The sequence below is a fragment of the Poecilia reticulata genome, linkage group LG22 (genome assembly GCF_000633615.1).
Source record: "Poecilia reticulata strain Guanapo linkage group LG22, Guppy_female_1.0+MT, whole genome shotgun sequence".
Classification (NCBI taxonomy): Eukaryota; Metazoa; Chordata; class Actinopteri; order Cyprinodontiformes; family Poeciliidae; genus Poecilia; species Poecilia reticulata.
This window is the reverse complement of record NC_024352.1, coordinates 24,136,101-24,155,214: the sequence shown is the minus strand read 5'-3', so window position 1 is coordinate 24,155,214 and position 19,114 is coordinate 24,136,101. Positions and strand designations below refer to the sequence as shown.

The 19,114-nt window shown below is 35.8% G+C and overlaps 1 protein-coding gene across 1 annotated transcript; it reads right to left on the bottom strand.

Annotated features, from left to right (window-relative positions):
- Positions 1–7,986: 7,986 nt before the first annotated feature.
- Positions 7,987–18,263, bottom strand: mtfr1l (mitochondrial fission regulator 1-like). The gene is made up of 8 exons (XM_008399896.2): positions 18,146–18,263; positions 17,056–17,179; positions 16,854–16,961; positions 16,265–16,374; positions 14,421–14,632; positions 11,878–12,271; positions 10,760–10,899; positions 7,987–8,283 (listed from the first exon to the last, which is right to left on the bottom strand). Exons 2-7 carry the CDS (start codon positions 17,068–17,070, stop codon positions 10,779–10,781), a joined length of 960 nt encoding a protein of 319 aa, XP_008398118.1. The 5' UTR covers positions 17,071–17,179; positions 18,146–18,263; the 3' UTR covers positions 7,987–8,283; positions 10,760–10,778.
- Between the last annotated feature and the right edge of the window lie 851 nt (positions 18,264–19,114).

Sequence of the window (19,114 nt, the reverse complement as noted above, 5' to 3'; positions counted from 1 at the left end):
CCTACCAATGGCTGGAGAAAGCTGGACTCAAGGTCAGCCAGAGGTTCCCATCCTGGCTGCACAGGAACAGAACCTAAACACCAGACAGGCTCAGATCTACACACCAGACAAGACCCAAGGTGAAGGTTGTGTAAGGAGACCCCTGAGACAGTCTGAGACAAATCCCAGGCCTTGTCCAGACCCCCACACGTCATCCAAAAACCTATGATAATATAGGGGCTTTTTTCTGCATGTGGGCCCCGGTCTCCCAATCCGCCATGAATATATTTGCATACGCAGGTGCAAATTTATTACCATGGCTGGGCCCTTAATCTGGAGGAAGAATTGGCTGTCAAACATAAAGTCACTTCTTTTTAGATTTATCTCCAATAATTGTAGGAGTTCTTCGTCTGGCCTCCTCGAATGGGGATATTTCAAAAACATTTTTAAATACAATTAACTCCTTCGTGTATCAATATTAGTGTACAAGCTGTCGATGTCGATTGTGAATAAAATACAGTCCTGAGTAGAGAAATTTATTTAATTTTTTCAGCAGAATCCTGTGTGTCTTTAATATAGCTTTAGTGTATAATAGATAGAGGATATAAATAATGATCGATAAACTCTGCTGTGTGATAAGTTTCACTCCCACAGTCAGACAATCGGCCCCATTTTGGACATTTGGGTCGGATCAGGGTTAGGATATGGTTAAGGTGTAGGCAGTAGAAATTAATGGAAGTCAATGGAAAATGTGTGTGTGTGTCTAGCCTCATCTGAGCTGAAGTGTCAGAGAAACGGTTCACTCCTGAGGAATAAGCCTTGTTAAATGACACGCACAGATGGTTAAAGCGATTATCACCCTGTGAAGCATTTTCCTGGTGAAACGTTTTGATAATAATCAGAAATCCCTGATGTTTTCCCAAAATAAACCATCGCCCTGTCAGAGGTGAGCTAAAAACACCGAGGGGTATCCTGGCGAGTCGATGCCAGGGGACATGAGCGGCGAATGTTGTTCCCTGGTCTGTAAGTGGGGAGTTTTAAGGGGAAACATGTTATCAGCAGCCATGTTGTTATGAATGAATGATCCAGAACCAAAAATAAGATAAAAGCTTCTGGATAATAACAAACAAAACACTTGTCTTTTCCAGCAGCCATTTTACAGTGCATAGAGCTGTCAAAATGACTGACCAAATGTGCTGGAGCGCAGCTGTGGTTGCTAGGTAACAGGTAGAACTCTGCTGGGGTTGCTAGGTAACGGTGCAGTGCCCATGGAATTTGACTTCACAATCCACACCATTAGCCACAAAAATGGAAAAATTAGCATTTTAATCTCCCTTTACAACAGGCATGCTAATAAAAAATAAAAAATAAAGAGAATAAAGTTATAAAATTACTAGAACAAAGTTATAGTAACATAGAGAATTAAGTCGAAATAACAAGAAAATAAAGTCTTAATATGATAATAAAGTCATATATAGTACATGAATAAAGTAATCTGACAATAAAGTTAGAGTAAAGCTAAAGTTGCAATATTTTAACAGTCGTATTTTGACTTTTTTCTCATGTTATTATGACTTTATTGTCTTAATTTTATAACTTTTTTCCAGTACAACTTTATTCTTGTATTTTGTTTCCTTAGTGTGGCTCTAGTATTCTGTCGTACCCTTTAAATAAATGTATTATTGGTTTTTTTAATTGCTAAATTGTCCTTTAACTTAGTTCCAAATTGTACCTTATTCTGTAATATTACATAAATCATGACAGGCACCCAAACTCTCACAGCTTCTTCTCCTGGGTGGTTGTGCCACTCAGAAAACCTAAACTAACAACACTAACAAAATTAAAACCACACGTTTTTGTTTGTTTTGTTTTTAGGATTATTTTTCATTTTAATTTGTTCTAAGCGTATCTGGTTAAATAAATCTAGTCTTTTCTTGAATTGCGGCCACAGATGATCTTTCCAAGAACCTCCGATAGCCCCCACACCGCACTTTGGACACCACTGGTTTAAGCTAGACTGCACAGTGGAAGCATGAGGTCATAAATATTCATACCTTCTTGTCCTGTGAAAGGCAGAGATTTTAACGTCAGGTTGTTGAACTCTGCCTCGTCTCTCTGCGCTGATTCATGAATCCTCTGCACCTCTCACAGCTCTGAGGTGTTAATTTCATCTGACTGGGATGTTGAACATTCTGTCAGCTTCTCTCGTTTGATGCTAACGTGTTGCTGCTAATTTTTAATATTTGCTGTTAGGTGCTGGGTTTCATTTATTATCTCTTTGCTGGCGTCCAGATGCTCATTTTTGAAGATTATCGGAGTTCCAGTCAGGATTAAAGGACAACAAAAGCTAAGAAATTATCAACTTTGACTTCTAAAAAAACTTACTTATGTTTTTCTGTGTTAAGCCAAAATTATAAACCATTTTCTGTATATCAAGAAGCTCTCTCAACCTAAAGCCCATCTGTTCCCTTATTAATTATTCATTGATGACACACTAATAACAAAAAAGGCTCTGTTAATGAGCATAATGCTACATTTAGTAATAAAAACTAAAATAAAATGTATCTCAGAAAGGTCACAGCATGGTTTTGGTTGTTTTTAAAAAAAATATTCAGAAGCATATTTTATAAAACAGCCTGAGGAAGAAATTATGATTTTAGATTATGTTGCTGGAAGTGTGTAAACGTTTTCATATTTTCTCCTATCACAGTTACAAACTTTAATGTGTTTTATTGGGTTTTTGAGGGAAAGAGCAACAGCCTCTAGGGATTTAAACATTCATACATTCACTCATGTTTTGTCACAAAAAAATAAACTTCAATGTATTTTACAGGCATTAATTTCATCCGACTGGGATGTTGAGCATTCTGTTAGCTTCCCTAGTTTGATGCCAACATGTTGCTGCTAATTTTTAATATTTGTTTTTAGATGTTGAGTTTTTTATTAACTCTTTGATGGTGTCCAGCTGCTTAGTTTTAAGATGAACATTGTCTTTAAGATTAATGCAGTTAATCTTAAAGAATCAGTCAGTTTTAAACAGTGCTGTGCACACTTCTGCTAGTCAGTAGCGCTACTGCTAGTAGCGCTACTAGCAGTAGCTAGTAGCTAGCACGTTTGATAACTTTGAAAACATCTACCCTGCTTAGGTTTCCCTAATTGGGGCAAGTTAGGCGCTTTAGCTTTTCTTAAATATCAAATTAGCATAGCACTTTAGCATAGTGGAGGTAATGTTTATGATTAAGGGTTAGCGCTCTTTAGCTAGCAGTGCCCACCACTCATTGAGTGAAATTCAAGGAGAAAAATATCTACGTTGACTGTTCCCAGAATAAAACCTTCCTGTCATAATGAGCTTAACAGAGTAAAATTTGGAAGTATTGGAGTTGTGCTAAATTACAAACTGTTTTCTGTAGAGCATCCACTGCTTTGTGTTCTCCCTATGCATGCTTGAGTTAGGCCAAAACAAGAAGTGTTAAAAATAAACAAGTCACGTTACAATATTACCCCCATAAATATAAAATGATGTGGATTGCTCAATAAAAAGAGAAGAAAATGACTGCAACCTTTATGAAACATGCAATATGTCCATTCACAGAATTCCCCTGGAGTGAAATATTTTATTAATGTTTCGGGAACAAATAACCTGCACAATCTGATGTATTAGAGACGGATTCCTTCAGCTGCCCGTCTGGAGTTTATTACTGTAGCTTCTTCTGAGAGTAAAGGAAGTCATAGAGTATCTTTAAATGTGTTCTGCCTTTGAGTCACACATTTATTACTGTTTATTTATTCTGGCTGGATGTTTATAGATGATCCTTAAAAAGAGATGTCTTTAAAACAAACTGTTCAAACAATGTGGATCCTCCATATTGTTTTATTTTAATAACATATTCATAATTTGTTTTTTTAGTTATGGCATTCTTTTTCTGCAAAAAAAAAATATATATATTGAGACTCTCAAAAATTTTCTATCAATTACTTGGAAATTTCTGAGCTTGAAAAATTTAAAATATTTGACTTTTGAAACTCAGAAAATTTCAAAACGGTTTTTACTTTTCTACTTTGAAACTCCCAAGTTACAACTTTTTTCTAGAAACTTTCTGAGATTAATCTTAATATTTTTGAGAGTTTTCTACAGAAATTTACTCCATTTTACCCTGTCGCAGCTGCTATGGTTAGCATTGAGATGCTATTTTAGGCTTTAAGAGCTTCGCTGATAGGCTAACTCCTGTTAGCACTCCTTCAACACAACAATGGCGGTTTCCAGCGTCCCATCAGATCGTGTTTTGAAACTGCGATGGATGGCAGATGCGGCTTGTGCGTCAGATTTACGGGCGTACCAGAAACGTGAGTATAAAGGTTCCAGGTTGTGACTTTCATAGATATATCTTTAAAAAGCAACTCTGCCGTAAAATTTTAACACGTTAAAATCTATGTAACTCATAAAAATTAATGCGTTCAAGTTCCGACCGTGAGTTTTAGTCAATAGTTCAGATCTTGTGCTACACAACAGTGTAGGTGGTACTATAGAGCTAAATTATTGCCATAAAGTTAGTTAAAAAGAAAACAATTTAAACTTATTTTTAAAAATCCTACAATCCAATAATAAAACCTTGAAACCTAATAGTAATTTTACGTTTTTTTCAGTTTCAAAAGATTTTTTTTATTTTAGATGTTAATCTGCTCAAATATTTATTTTCCGTTCTTTTTCTATTTCAAATCTTTTCAGTTTCTTTTATTTTCTTTTGAACAAGCTCTATTGTACCAACTGATCACAAAGTTTGAAATTGAAAAACGTTTTAATATCAAGATTTTATTGTTCCAAAACAATTTTAGTCAATTTTAAATCTTTATTTTCAGTTTTTTTTTTGTGTTTTTTTTAAATATTTTTTTAAATGTCACTTTGTTTTCTTTTGAGCACACTTTATGGCCCCAATTTAGCTCCATAGTACAATGGCTTCTCCCCACTCTCCATTCAATGGGTTTTCAGAACTAAAACTGAAGCTAACCAAAATATTTGTGTCTCTGCTGAAACGTTTGGCCAGGACTGCAGTTTTTTGTATCGAATAGACAGAAACATTCAGCACGGCGCCACTGCTTGTTCTAATATCATATTTGGGTAAATTTGTTAAAATAGTTGAAGTTTATTACAGAAAAACTCCTGAAGCTTTTTATTGAATTTAGTTAATTTTCATTCGACCTTTTCAGGACACTCCTGTTTACCCGCATCTTCAGAAATTACGAAAATCTAATTTATTGGGTTTTCTTAAATGGGCATTTATTAGATGTCCTGATCACATGGCATCCAGCGCCCAAACAACAGTTTGAGGAACTGCAACATGTCGTTCAAAGAATCTGAAGAGTTTAGCTTCAAAGACACATAATATTACTTTAATTTGGGTTTTAATAGAGCAGAAACCAACTTTAAGCTGTTTCTGTTAGAATGTATAAAGGGAATAAACATAGAAACCAAGTAATAAACAACCAACTGGTGTCCTGATGACAAATGCAGGTTTTTGGAAATTTTTCAGATTATTTTGATAGAATAATTTCACCAAAGAATGACTCCAGAACGACCAGTAATATTTTAGGTTGGTTTTGTCATTATGTTGGAAATTATGTGTTTTATCCAAATCAGAATCAACTTTATAGGCTAACATTGTGTGCCCAGACAAGAAGTTTGACTTCCAGACATTAGGTATAAATAGATCGCCTTTAGGTGAATTTTATACACAAATCATCATAAATGTTGCCTCTTTTTGGTTTGAAACCTAAAAAAATAGAAATAAAATTATGTGTTTTACTTTATATCAGTAGATATTTGTCAAAAAATATACAGTCTTTTTATTTAGATGGACTGAGGTGAAAATGTTTTGGTTACAAAGTTTGCAGACCTCTCTATGGGATGGTTCAGATCAAAACATGTTGGACTGGCCTAGTCAAACTAAATACAATAGGCAGCAAGACTTAAAACTTGATTTTACAGGCACTCAAAATGCAGCATGACTGAGATTAAGTTGGACCTTTAGAAGTGCCAAGTTGAGTCAAACAAACCTGATATAGAATCAAATCAATACAGATGTAAAATTCAGATTTTAATTAATTTTTTTAATTATACAGCTATTTTTCCACTGAAAGTGTAACAAATTACCCTGTGAAAGGATAGCCACGCCCCCTAAAAGATGTTGAATTTTATTTTGTGCCAAGAGTGGGCGGAGCCACGAGACCGTGAGGGGCGTGGCCAATGAGGTTGTGAACTTTGTTGCTACATTTAATGACTTTTTTTAATCGTCCAGTGACAAATTTAGCGACTTTTCTTGTGATAAATTAAAATTTTCAGCTATTGTAGTAGCAAATAATATCTGAGTTTTTTTTGTCATGAAAAATGTGAGATTCAGGATCACTCACAAATTTGTTGGATACGTCACAACTAAAAAAATAAATGTGAATTGCTTCTTAGGTTGTTTTTTAAAGTACAAGGGTACATTTTAATTTTTCTTCCTACTATAGGAGGCACTATAAAAATTTACTATTTTAAACCAGAGATCTTTAGCAATTAAAACACAGATGCCGCATCTTTTGAATTTCACAATCAGCTCTAAATACAAGTTGTCACCCATTAGAAGCTGACAGCCGCACTCCAATTAGCCCTGCTAATTAGCATCAGAGAAAATTTACTCATGGACACGATTTACTCAGCACTCATCTTTAAATGGCAACCCCACTTAATGAGACGCAGATGACCAAAAATAGAAGCAGCGGAGTGATTTGGATTGATCCGAGTCCTTGTGGAGCTGTCGCCATTGTGAGTCAGAGGAGTTTTGTGTCTTGATGACGCGGGGGTGGTCCGCGGGCCGCGTGGGTAACACTCGGGGAAGAGTGGGCGGCCGAGAGGCTCTTGTTTTTCCCCCCGGACCTTTTTCATCCACTGTGTTTTCAACTTGTTGTTGCTACGATACGCTGAAGAAGATGGCCCTCAGGCTGAACAAAGAAGCCATTTGAGCAGCTAACACAATGATGCTAGCGCTAGCAGAAAATACACTAACGTAACCATGGTAACTTTGGAGGAGTAAAGGGTCTTCAATGGGCGGCTGGCCATTGTAGATATATAAAAAGAGTAAATATCCATCCCAAAAAAACTGATTAATCTCAGAAAGTTTCTATAAAAAAACAAAAAAAAACAACTTTGATTCTTTTCTATAGAAATTAATGTTTTATAATTTTATAGACAAAAAATGTATGTAAAAAATGTACAGAAAGAAAATCCCAAAATGTTCTTTTTTTTCACTTTTGGAAATTTTCTGAGTTTTATAAATTGAAAATTTTGACTGTTCAAGCTTTAAAAAAATTAATTTTTTTCTTGCAAATTTTAAAACTCAAAAATATATTTTTTTCTACTTTCTGAAAATGATTTCCAAATTTTTACGTTTTCAAACTCAAACATTTTCGATTTTTTTTCTAGATAATTTCTGAGATCAATCTTAAAATTTCTCTTTTTTGTCTCACAAACTTTTGACTTTTCAAACAGAAATTTCCTTGTTTAATTTAGGAATTTTAATGCAGTTTTTCCTAATATACACCGTTGTACATTACCCCTTCTTTCTAACTGCTCCTTATGTGTGGTTAGTAGCCAATAGTGGTGTAGTTTGGCCGTCACCCAGCAGAGGGCGCCGCTCGTCATCTTTAAGTGGAGTCAGCGATGAGGGATTAAAGATGGCGGAGCCGTTCCAGAACGGAAAAGGGAAATGGTCGACCGGAGTCCGATGTCGGATGAAAAATTCACGTTTTGCGATTATGTTTAGAAATATAAACTCTCAAAAAACTCCTTAAGTTTTACATAAACAGCCCTTCATTCAGCCGAGCTGCATGTGAACATCTCGGTATGACACATTTCATTCTTTTCGTCTTTTATTTTTCAACTTAGCGACTTACGTAGCAACCATACTGCTTTGCATCAACGATTTCCTTCCTAAACTTTATTTTGAGTAAAGTCACAAGGAACTCTGCAGATTTAGTTACAGTTCGCTTTAATAATGTATTAATCTGTTTTCTTTAGTTCGCCATCAATGTGAACTTATCCGTTCACCAGAGCCTCATTTTGACACAAAGTCCCATTAACGGAGCCCTCCAAAGAAATATGGCTGCATCTAAAATTGGCAGATGGATCTATTCTTCTTCACCTCCACGGCGGAGGTGACGAGGGACAAAGTAGGACAAGGACTCAGAAAGTAGGCTGAGAACCACAGAGGAGCTGGATCATCCGGGGAAAGAACAGGAAATGGAAAATAATGTGGGCCAGCGCTGATCCTGGAAATTTAGACAAAGAGAAATCAAATTACACAGGAAAACCAGCGGGAAGAGACATCTTTAAGCTTTTTACTAACAATATCTTGGTTCTAAAGTTAATGTTCTTTAATGTTATTGTTGGGTATTTTTACTATGCTGCACTTTTTACTTTTACTTTGAGTAATTTTATTATGAAGTATTTCTTCTCTTACTCGAGTAAAATTTCTGGATTTTCTACCCACTGAATGAAAAACAAACGTTTTAACCAAAAACATATATGCTCTTAAAATACCAAACTATCTGCTTAACTTTACATGTTGGTCCGTCTGATGACGTAATTTTAAATATTAAATGATCACTAATCTGATCAGTTACTCAGTACTTGAATAAACTTTTTACAAAATACTTTTTATTCTTATTTGATTTAATTTCTTGAAGTTGTGCTACTTTTACTTGAGTAAAATTTTGGGTACTCTGATGTTAGTTCAATTCAGCTCAGGTCAGTTTATTAAAAACTGTCTGTATGAAACTTAAAAACAAGACAGTAAACAAATTCAATTTAATATATTCTTTATTTATTAAGTAAAAATGTTTTAAATTAATTTCAGGAATCTTTTTTACTCCAGGATATGTTTTAAAAATGCAATTATTTGAGTTTTGGATTAGAGTTGAGTAACCCAATTTTTTTTTTTTTCTCAAGTAAGAATAGCACAACTTCAAGATATTTTTTACTCAAGGAAAATTGAAAAATAACAATAAAAAAAACTTTTGATCAGATACTGATCAAAACAGTAAATATTTAATCAGGGTGTTTTTATGTCTTTACATCATTTTTTGTCTATTTTCAAACCCAATATTAAAAAATAAAAACACTTTAATTTTGAATATTCAACATTTTTTCTTTTGGTTGCAGTGCCCCCATGTGGTTACACTCCGTTACTACACAGTAATCAGAGAAAGACGCAATAATTTTAAAAACAGTCACACAACCTTTATTTACAGTTACTTGCATGAAAAAACAAAACAATTAAAAACAACAAAAACAGAATAAACACATTTTGATGAGGTACAAGAGTTACACACTCATTCTATGGCAGAAAAGCTCCAAACAAACCCAGCAGGGTTTCCTTTAGCCAAGCATGCTGCGGGACGTTTACGACACATTTCACCTCATTTAGGATTAAAAACAAAAAATGAGCGCTGTAGTGCCAAGAAGAAGAAGAAAAAAAACAGAGTTCCCTTCTTTAAAACATCCAAATGACCAATAAAGACAGAGAAATGAGTAAATCTCGGACAGATTCAGGAGAATCTCAACCAACATGGGAATAAACTGAACTAATTTTGTTCAAAAAGGGCTCAGAATGATGTAAACACACATTTTATTAGGTAGATAAGCTTGTTTACCGTTGAGTTAAAGCATAAACTACTAACTTCACCACTAATAAAAACACTCAGGTCAGGTTTTGTTTGGTTTTCTAACAGTCAAAACAACAAATTCAGCTCCATAAATTAGAATACAATCGCACATTTATCAGTTTTAAAAAGTGAAACGGTTTAGTTTGAATTATTTCTTATATTTTATATTAATAATTGTGTTGTACTTTCCTTTATTTTGTATTTACTGTTCAGAAAATGTGTGTAGTTTGGTCATTTTAATGTTATTTTGTTTAACTATTGTTTGTTTTTAGCAGAGCAGATGAAAAAAACAGCCCTTTGGCTAATTCTAGTGCATTTAGACACGCTAACGTGTCTGCTAACGTCTACTGCTCCTGCCAAATAAATAAAAAAATATTTGATTCATCCTTCAAAGTTGTATATTTTAAGATTTATTCCTGTTTGTTTATTACATCAGAGCAATAAAAGATTTTAATCTTTTAGTCTCTTATCAGAAATCCATTAAACAAGCTACTAAAGCTAAATGCTAAAGAAAACAGGTGCTGTATTAACATGCCAGAGGAAAGTTGAGTGGAAGGAAAAAAAAAAATCCAACTTATACATATCCGTGAGAGGATGAAGTATTACAGTTACTTTGATTAATTACTGCGTAAAAACAACAACAGATGATGTAATATTTCAAGCTATAGTCACCAAACTTCATCAATCTATACATGTTCCACTTTTTAGAGCCGAAATAAATCTACGTTTCAATCGTATTCTAATTTAAAGAGATGAAAATGTTTCTGGAAACAAAGAATTATTTTCTTCACTTTGACACAAGAGATGTTTTTCCCAACGATGCAAAAGGCAAAGAAAAATAAAAAAATTGCATCTTTTCTGGTGGAAATCAGCAGCCAAGTTGCCTCATTTAGATCCAATAAACAATAATAAAAGTTTGTAAAACAAGTTTAGACAAAGCCAGAAAAGAACCTCGATTCTAATCTCTTCTCCGTCTGTTGTTCTGGGATCAGAACGGCTGCTGATCCGTGGAACAAACTAAAGCCTAAAGTTAACAATAAAAATTGAAAAGCCTAAAAAATTCAGCTCTCTGCTGACTTACGTGGCGCAGCAGGAAGCGGCTACTTCCGTTTCACAGCAGCAGCAGAATCCTCTTCCTTCAGGACAAACTTTTTCCTCAGGGCTTCAGAAATCAGCGTGGCGGAGTCTTCCTCCCTGAGCGACGTGCAACCGCGGCTGTACCTGTGAGACAGCGCATCGTCAACGCATCATCAGAGCATCGTCAACGCATCGTCAGCGCATCATCAACGCATCGTCAGAGCATCGTAAACGCATCATCAGAGCATTGTCAACGCATCGTAAACGCATCGTCAGAGCATCGTCAGCGGCGCAGAAACATGAAACAGATCTTATTCATGCCAGACTCATTTCAATCCACCTCTGTACCAGATCTTATTGTAAGTTTTTTTTCATACACCTTCCAATTTTGATCACATTTTTTCCCCGTACAAGATACGATTTGGATCGATTTTTATTTTTTGTACCAGATCTGATAAAAAAAATTTTCATACTAGATACAACTGCAATCAATTTCCTTTCATTCCAGATTTAAATCTGATCTTGTACAAAAAAAATTGATAGAATAAAAAATTTTTTGTATCAGATTTGATTAAATTCTTTTCATCCCAATTATGGTTTCAATCAATTTTATCTTTGATACCTAATCCGATTTTAGATCAGTTTATCATAAAAATCAGATTGATTTTTCTTGTACCAGATTAAATTTTAATCAATGTTTTTCCATCCAGGTTTGATTTTAATAAATTTTTTTTCTCTTTTTTTTTTAAAGAAAGAAATTAGAAATGACAGAAAATATTTTCTGAAACTAATATTTTAGTCTCTCCTTCCGTTTGCTGTACGACGGAGCATTAGAGCCCTGCAAACAGAATTTGGGTTTAATTATGAGAAAACAGTCGAAATATCAGAAAAAAGACACTTTTACCAGGAGAACGTCTTAAAATTATGAGAAAAAATGTGTTTTAATGAGAAGAAAAGGTTTCATAATGAATTCAGTAAATGTTCATGTTGGAGATCTGATAAAGCGACAACTTCCTGCTCATTATTTTGTAATATTACAGTTTTATTCTGGTGTTATTTCGCCTGTATCGGATCTGGTTCTATTCTGCAGGAAGCTGCAGGTGAGCTCTGCGCGCTCCTCACCTGTCTTTGCTCATCTTCATCTTGTTCATGTCCTTCAGGATGTCCATGACGTCGGCGAAGCTCGTCGACTTGGACAGCGACACCGTGTCTTCCTCCGCCTCCCTGAACTCCATGCTGGGCCGGTCCAGGTCGAAGGTCGCCGACGCCGTCATGGAAACCGGCGGCAGCGGGTCGGGCAGCAGCTCCGACACGACGGAGACCACGTCCTTCTCGTCTTCCTCCACCGGCTCTTCGTCGTCGTCCTCCTCTTCGTCCTCCTCGGTGACGTCGCTGATGACGAAGGAAGCGGGAGTGGCGGCCGCCGGCTGGAAGGAGGCGGCCTCGAACGGCGCCATGGAGAACGCCATGCTGGTGTCGTCGGGGGAGAGAAGTTCAGGGGTCAGCGGGTTGGAGTCTGGAGGGAGAAGATCAGATCGCTCCGGTCGGTCACTTATCACGGATTAGAGGAACTTTAAAAGGATCAAAAAGGGGAAAAATCCACATTTTTCAGGTTTTTTTATGTCTCTACTAAAAACAACACAAGTATCAATTTCGGACAATAAGTTTAAATGTTTTGTAGAATGGGTTGAAAAACCTCTGGAATGTAACCAATCAGCAGGCGCTGCACCGTTACCTAGCAACACCAGCGGAATTCCGCCCGTTACCTAGCAACCAAAGCAGAGCTTCAGCATGTTTGGTCAGATTATTTGGATTTAAAGTGACAGAGGCCCTAAAAAAACACCTGGAAACATCTAGAACTGGGCAGAGTAGAATCTCATTATCCAATCATAATTTTGTGCTAAAAATGTAAAACATGTTTTGAATCGACCATAAATTGATCCTAAGCTGTTCTAGGAAGCATAAAAGGTCACATTTAAACCTGGGAAAATTAAGCTAAAGGTAATTTATGGACAAACATTAAATTTTTAAGGTAAAAATGACATATTTTTACTCATGGTGGAACTCAATCACAATTTTTAATTAAGTTAATAGCAGGTTGTATAATTAAGCAATCAAAGATGTGGCTGAAAAGTTGCTTTTTAATTTATTTCGTCTTACTTTAAGTAAACTAATATTTGTACTAGGAATTAGACAAAAATACTTGGTAAGATTTTGTGTTTTTGCAGCGTACTTAAAACTGCACTTAATCAAATTTTTAAAGACATTTTTTTAATTTATTGATGCTCTCATGGAACAAACTGAAGATTTCAGATCCAACTTCAAACTTTTTTTTGATTCGATCCCATTCTAATCTAGTTTTTTGTACCAGATACCATAAATAAAAATAAAATTTGATATTATTTGCTTATTTTTTATTTATTTAAAGTAATTAACTGAAATTTATTGAGTAAACAAAATCAAAATCTTATCCTGATATGAAGGTTTTGCTGATAAATGATAAAAGCCCAGCCATAACATCAGACAGAAGCTCTGCCTGCAGCGCAGAGTAAATCCAACTACATCATGACAAATATGCTCCTCAATATCAGATCCCAGCAGTTATTCAGTGCAATTAGAGGAATTTTAAAGAGCTCAGGCTTTAAAGAAAGAGACCGAAGCTGGAAGAAAGCAAGTAAACAAGCCGACAATGAATGGAGATATGGAACATTTTAGGACAAAACTGAGAACACGATACGGAAGGACAAACATTTTTCCTAAAACTTTTTTTTCTGGAACTGAAAACTAAGTCAAATTCTTCCAGGAACCTTTTATAGAAATCAACCAGAAAACGTTTTAAATGATCCGTCATGTGATGTGCAGCTGCCACAGAACGGTGGGGATAATCTTCCATCGCTGACCTACAAACCGGCGCCGAGTCACTGCACCACCAAACGGCTTAGAGGGAATCAGGGCGGCAGCACAGAGTCACATGAGGCTCAGCTGCAGGCAGCAAGAACAGCGAACGAGAAGAATCACCAGCAGGTTCGTCCACTGATACAAAAAATGTGACTTTAGTTTGATCCACAGTGACCAGCACCTGGATGTAATAGTTTATTAGTTTTATTTTGTTGTGACCTTTTCCTATTATACAGTTAGCTTTAATTAGTTTTTAAGACTGTTTGCTAGTTTTTATTAGTTAAACATTATTATTAGCTATTATTAATTAAATATTTAGTTTTGTTATTGTTTAGTTATCAATTATTTAAACATTGCTCAGTTTTTATTAGTTATTTAAATTTTAACTTTTTTTTATTAGTTATTAGTTAAACATTGTTTAGTTTTAGACGAGTTTCTAGTAGTTTATTTTTTTAACACTTGCAGAATTCAAAAAGGACAAAGTGTTGTATTGCGATTATGTTTATATTGATTGGTTAATAAATACTCAACAGAAAATAACATTTACAACAAATAAATATTCAGTTATTGCTGAATAAAGAACTAACTGGTGTTTTCTCCCAGCTTTTAGTTGGTTTTCTAAACACACAGTATGGTTCCAGTTAGTTTTTCCCACATTAATTACAGTTTTTATTCATTAAATTTCACAAAAATGTTATCTCAGTTTCAGTTTTTGTTATTTTGCTGGTTTTATTTAACTATAATAACTCTGTTCTGGAGTTACTGACCCGAGTCGCTGGCGACGATCTTGGCAATCTGCGCTCTGAGGCGGCTCAGCTCCTCCTGCAGCGCCGTGGTTCGGTTCAGCGCCGTCACGCCCGGCTTCCTCAGACCCTCCATCCGCTTCCCCTCCCGCCGGAAGTTCGGCACGGACGAGTTCCTGTGCAGAACGAGGAGCGGCGTGGGCCGCCACTCGTGTTTGAGGGGCCGCGAGTCGCTTCTGCAGAGAACGGTGGTTACTTTTAAAAAGCAGCTGAAGGCACGTTTGTCTTAATGTGTTTTACATCCCATGTACACTCCTTCAAAAAATTAACATTTGGTTGGCAAAAAGTTTCAGGTAGAGTGTGATTAAATATAACTTTACTGTCACAATATCAGGGTTTATAAACTTTCTACTAGGGCTGAAACGATTCCTCGAGTGATTCGAGTACCTCGATTATTAAAATTCTTCGAGGAAAATTGACCTGCCTCGAAGCTTCGTTAATTTATGTTTTATCATTTAGCGCACCGTGTTTCAGCCGGAACATTATYTGCGTTGCGCGGAGCTCTGACTTCCGCCTCTGAGTTGTTGACGGAAGCTACGTGTTAGCGGCATAACGTCCAATCTTCAAGTTCGGCCCGCGGGGATTTTACTGATTGGTGATAATTCCGGGTTTCATCGTTTTTGTGGGACCAATAAACATCCTTAAAATGACCGGCGCGATGCCGGGAGTTCGGCAGCCTTTCTGCTCCGGAGCTGCTGGTTGAACGGCGGGAAGAAGCTGAGGAGGATTTCTACAGGTGAGCGGAGAGACTGAACACGGCGGGCGGCTGAGGGTTGATGCTTACAGGGTAAGAGCAGCTTTACGGACGAACCGCACAATAAACTGATATCATCCCGGTCTGAACAAACGGGAGGCGGAACATGGCTGGTAGATGAGTTTCTGAACGGAGGAGCCGTAAATATCCCGTATTGCTCCCCCGGTCTACAAAAAAGTAACTGGTAGAAAAAATGTGGAAAAAATAGACTGATGTTGATATCCGATAGTAACACTGGTGTTATGGAAGATTTACCAATATTTTATTTCATAATTGTTTTTATCCGATTACTCGATTAATCGTAAGAAAAATCTATAGATTACTCGATTGCTAAAATAATCGTTTACAACAGCCCTACTTTCTACACAGTAAAATTCAAACACTTTTCAACCATTTTCAAGATAAGTCTTCAAACTTTTCCATCACCGCACTTCGGAGAGTAGAACAATACAAAATAATCTAAAAAAACCGACAGCTTAACTTCACTGTTATATATAACTTATTACTGCTGCATGATGGTTTTCTACAGCAGGAATGAGGTAAACTAAAGTTTTACATTTTAAAATGTTTCACTCTGCACACCTGACTGGTCTGAGAACAAAAACACAAACTTAACAACAATAAAAAATAATCCAACTTGTATTTCAATTGAACAAATCAATAACTCTTTTATCCATTAGGATTATTAAATATTCAAAATTAAATAAAAAAAGTTCTTAAGTTTTCTCTCATTTAGCAAATATCAATAATTTTGGTAACTGACCTAAAATAAGAAACGTTAAGTCTGATTTAAGTTCAGAAATGGAGGAATCAAAATGCGTATGTCTTTTTATTAAGTGTGTAAAAATATCTGGCTTCAACGGTAAAATGATTAATTTGGGCTTTTAATCAAACATTAGATTCTACTTTATTGCAAAACTGTGTAGTTTGAATATTAAGCACTTTCAAGGACTTTATACAGAAATCGATCACTTTCTAAACCTTGAAAACTTTTAATTTTCAAGGATTTTGTACTTTTATGCTGGTTTCTCAGAACCAGATTTGGATTTCGGACCTGACTCTGGCGTACGTCTCCTCCTCGTCTGCGACGATCCAGGCGATGTCAGCCAGGGTCGGAACCGACGGGCCGTCGAGCGGACGGAGCGAGGGCAGACCGGGCAGCTCCTGGTGGAGCAAGACGCGCCATTTTAACTCATCCAGAAGTGGATTTATTGGTTAAGAACAGCAGAACACAGAATCAACAAACATCCCAATAATATAGGACAATATTTTAGTTCTATTACAGTAAAAAAATATTAACTAAAACAAGTTTTTAATTAATAAAAGAGGCTCTGACCTGATATTACGCAGAATATTTGGCATATAAAGTCAATCCTGATAGAGGATCCAATATGGGAAGAATTTGATTGGAAATTGAAAGTTAGGCATTTTTTACACCCCCTCTTATTATTTCTAATTTGCAAAGGAACCGTCGACTGCATGTTGTTGGAGAAAACGTGGGGAAATCGAAGACAATACGCACATATTCTGGGAACATCCAGTTATCAAAAAATATTGGAGAAATATCAAGGTGGACTAAAAAAAACAACAACAAAAAAAGCAAAAAAACAAAAAACCAGTGCAACTCCAGATGTGAAGCGTACCTGAAAACACGCCCTCTGTGGAGGCTTTAGAGGAAGAGTGGAGCCTATCCTCCTGACGACGCTGCGGGCGGCTCCGTGGGGCTTATTCTGCCAGATGGGAATCATTTCCTGCAGAATTAAAAATAAATAAAAACACTCCTGACCTCTCCTCATCGTGTATACCTGCTTTCTGCACAACTTTCCCACAGCAGCATAATCTTACTGTCTCTGTTTCCATGGTGACGGTGTGTCAGCCTCATTCGTTGCAAACCAAATCTTTGTGCAAGTATCGTCTGAAGAAGCAGCAGCTCAGTAAACAGATGCCATGTTGCTGCGAATGCCAATTCCTGGTAGTAAACACAAAACTCACTGAGGTCAAATTCAAACAAATTAATAAGAAAAAAACTGTTACTAGTGTTTTCAGTTAAAATTATCTTTCTAATGTTTCATTAACCCATTGAAACGTTTTCCAAATGGGGCAAATTTAAGTAATTACAGTATTTATACAAAACAAAAAAACTGTTTAAATGTGAAGTTTTATTTCAAACATTACCTAGGCATTAAAAAAAAACAAAATAAGACCTATGCAAGAACTTTGTCTATTTTTTTCAGTGCTCATAAACATACATAATTTGAATAAAATAACCAAGTTACAAAAAAGTTAAATACTTTATTATTTTTTAAATTTTATACAAAAACATTATACAAATAAAAAAAATAAAAAATGTACATATTCATCCTTATTTCCACCTATTTTAACGCATTAGTTATCATGTGTTAAGTTATCTCAGTAGAAATTCAGAAGATTTTGTAAGGCAGTTTACATTTTTTTTTATTCCTAACAGTCCTAGCAATAGTTGGGAATAAAAACTATTATTATTATTTAAATTATTATTATGTTCCATGTGCTGCAGAACATTATGACCTTATTTTATCTCCCCACTTTACCAGAGACCAAGTCACTTAGCAGGGAAAAAAATACAACAGAAGTAATTTCATTGTATTTTTTAGAAAATTAATTTAAAAATATATATTTATACACGGTTAATATTTTCATTAGTGATGATATATTCTAACGTGAGTCGCTTTCGGTGGTGCCAGAAAAGGATATTCACTAGAAAAAAGTGTTCGTTGCGATAATTATTTCAACCGTTGGTAGAAAGTACGAACAGCCGGGTGGCTAGGCTAGCATTAGGAACCCACAGTTAGCATTCGCCGCACCCGGTTGACCCAAAAGGGTTTCTTTACAAAGTGCACTCGGTAAGCTAAACACTTCTGTCTAAAGTTCACTCTAAATCAACAGAACTACTTACGGGATATAAAAGCTGAACCGTGAGAGGCTAACGAACAACTGCCTCTGAGAGTAACCGCTTCTCCTCTGTTGACGTTTGTTAGGCCGGAAACCTGCGTCTCCCTGTCCTGTAATCTGATTGGCTGCAGAAGGACCGGCTTCCTTTATGGAGCAAACCGAACAAAGCAAATACAAGCTCGCCATCTAGCGAGAGAAATGAATACTGCAGGGTGAACCATGTTAACTCATTCGAATCCAAAATACCCCAAAGATTCGTAACTAACAGGTTTCGTTGAGTTCATATGTTATGATTCTTTAATTTTCTAATGTATTTTTTCAGCTGCTTTTTGTGTTATGTGTTCTTTATATGTTACCAAACATAAAAACATTTTTAGGTGTAAATTTATTCAGCTTAGTTCAACTTCTTAGTTATATAACACAAAATTACAACAACAAACAAAACTTGAATTTATTTTTAAGGCCATATTGTATTAACTAATTTTATGGAGCCAAATATTTTAATTACTTGTATCATAACTGATTGTAATTTCTGTTTTTTAAGCAAAACAAACAAACAAACAAACAAACAAACAAGATCTCTAGTAAATGAGATCTTGAATCTTAAAGTTCAAAAAACAAAATCCTACATTAAAGAATAAAAGGTATGTAAACATATGGGTTTTATTAAGGTAATAAGAAAAAGAAATCTAAAATTGTCTGCGACAGACTGGCGACCTGTCCAGGGTGAATCCCGCCTCTCGCCCGGAACGTTAGCTGGAGAGGAACCAGCTAACGTTGGTTAGCTGGTGCTAACGTTAGCTGGTTAGCTGGACCACTAAGGGACCACTAAGAACCCTCAGTGGTCCTTAGTGGACCCTTGTCCACTAAGGGTCCACTAAGGGACCCTTAGTGTAAGAAAATGGATAGATGGATGGAATCTAAAATTGTATCTGAAGACAAATAAAATTAATTTGTCTTGTCATATAGTGTA

Excerpts from the sequence above, each read along its gene's own strand:
- mtfr1l (XM_008399896.2), bottom strand. Across the intron at positions 14,633-16,264 it reads GAGACGTACGCCAGAGTCAG|AAGCGACTCGCGGCCCCTCA; the intron begins GTCCGAAATCCA and ends CGTTCTCTGCAG. Across the intron at positions 10,900-11,877 it reads ATGAAGATGAGCAAAGACAG|GTACAGCCGCGGTTGCACGT; the intron begins GTGAGGAGCGCG and ends GCTGTCTCACAG.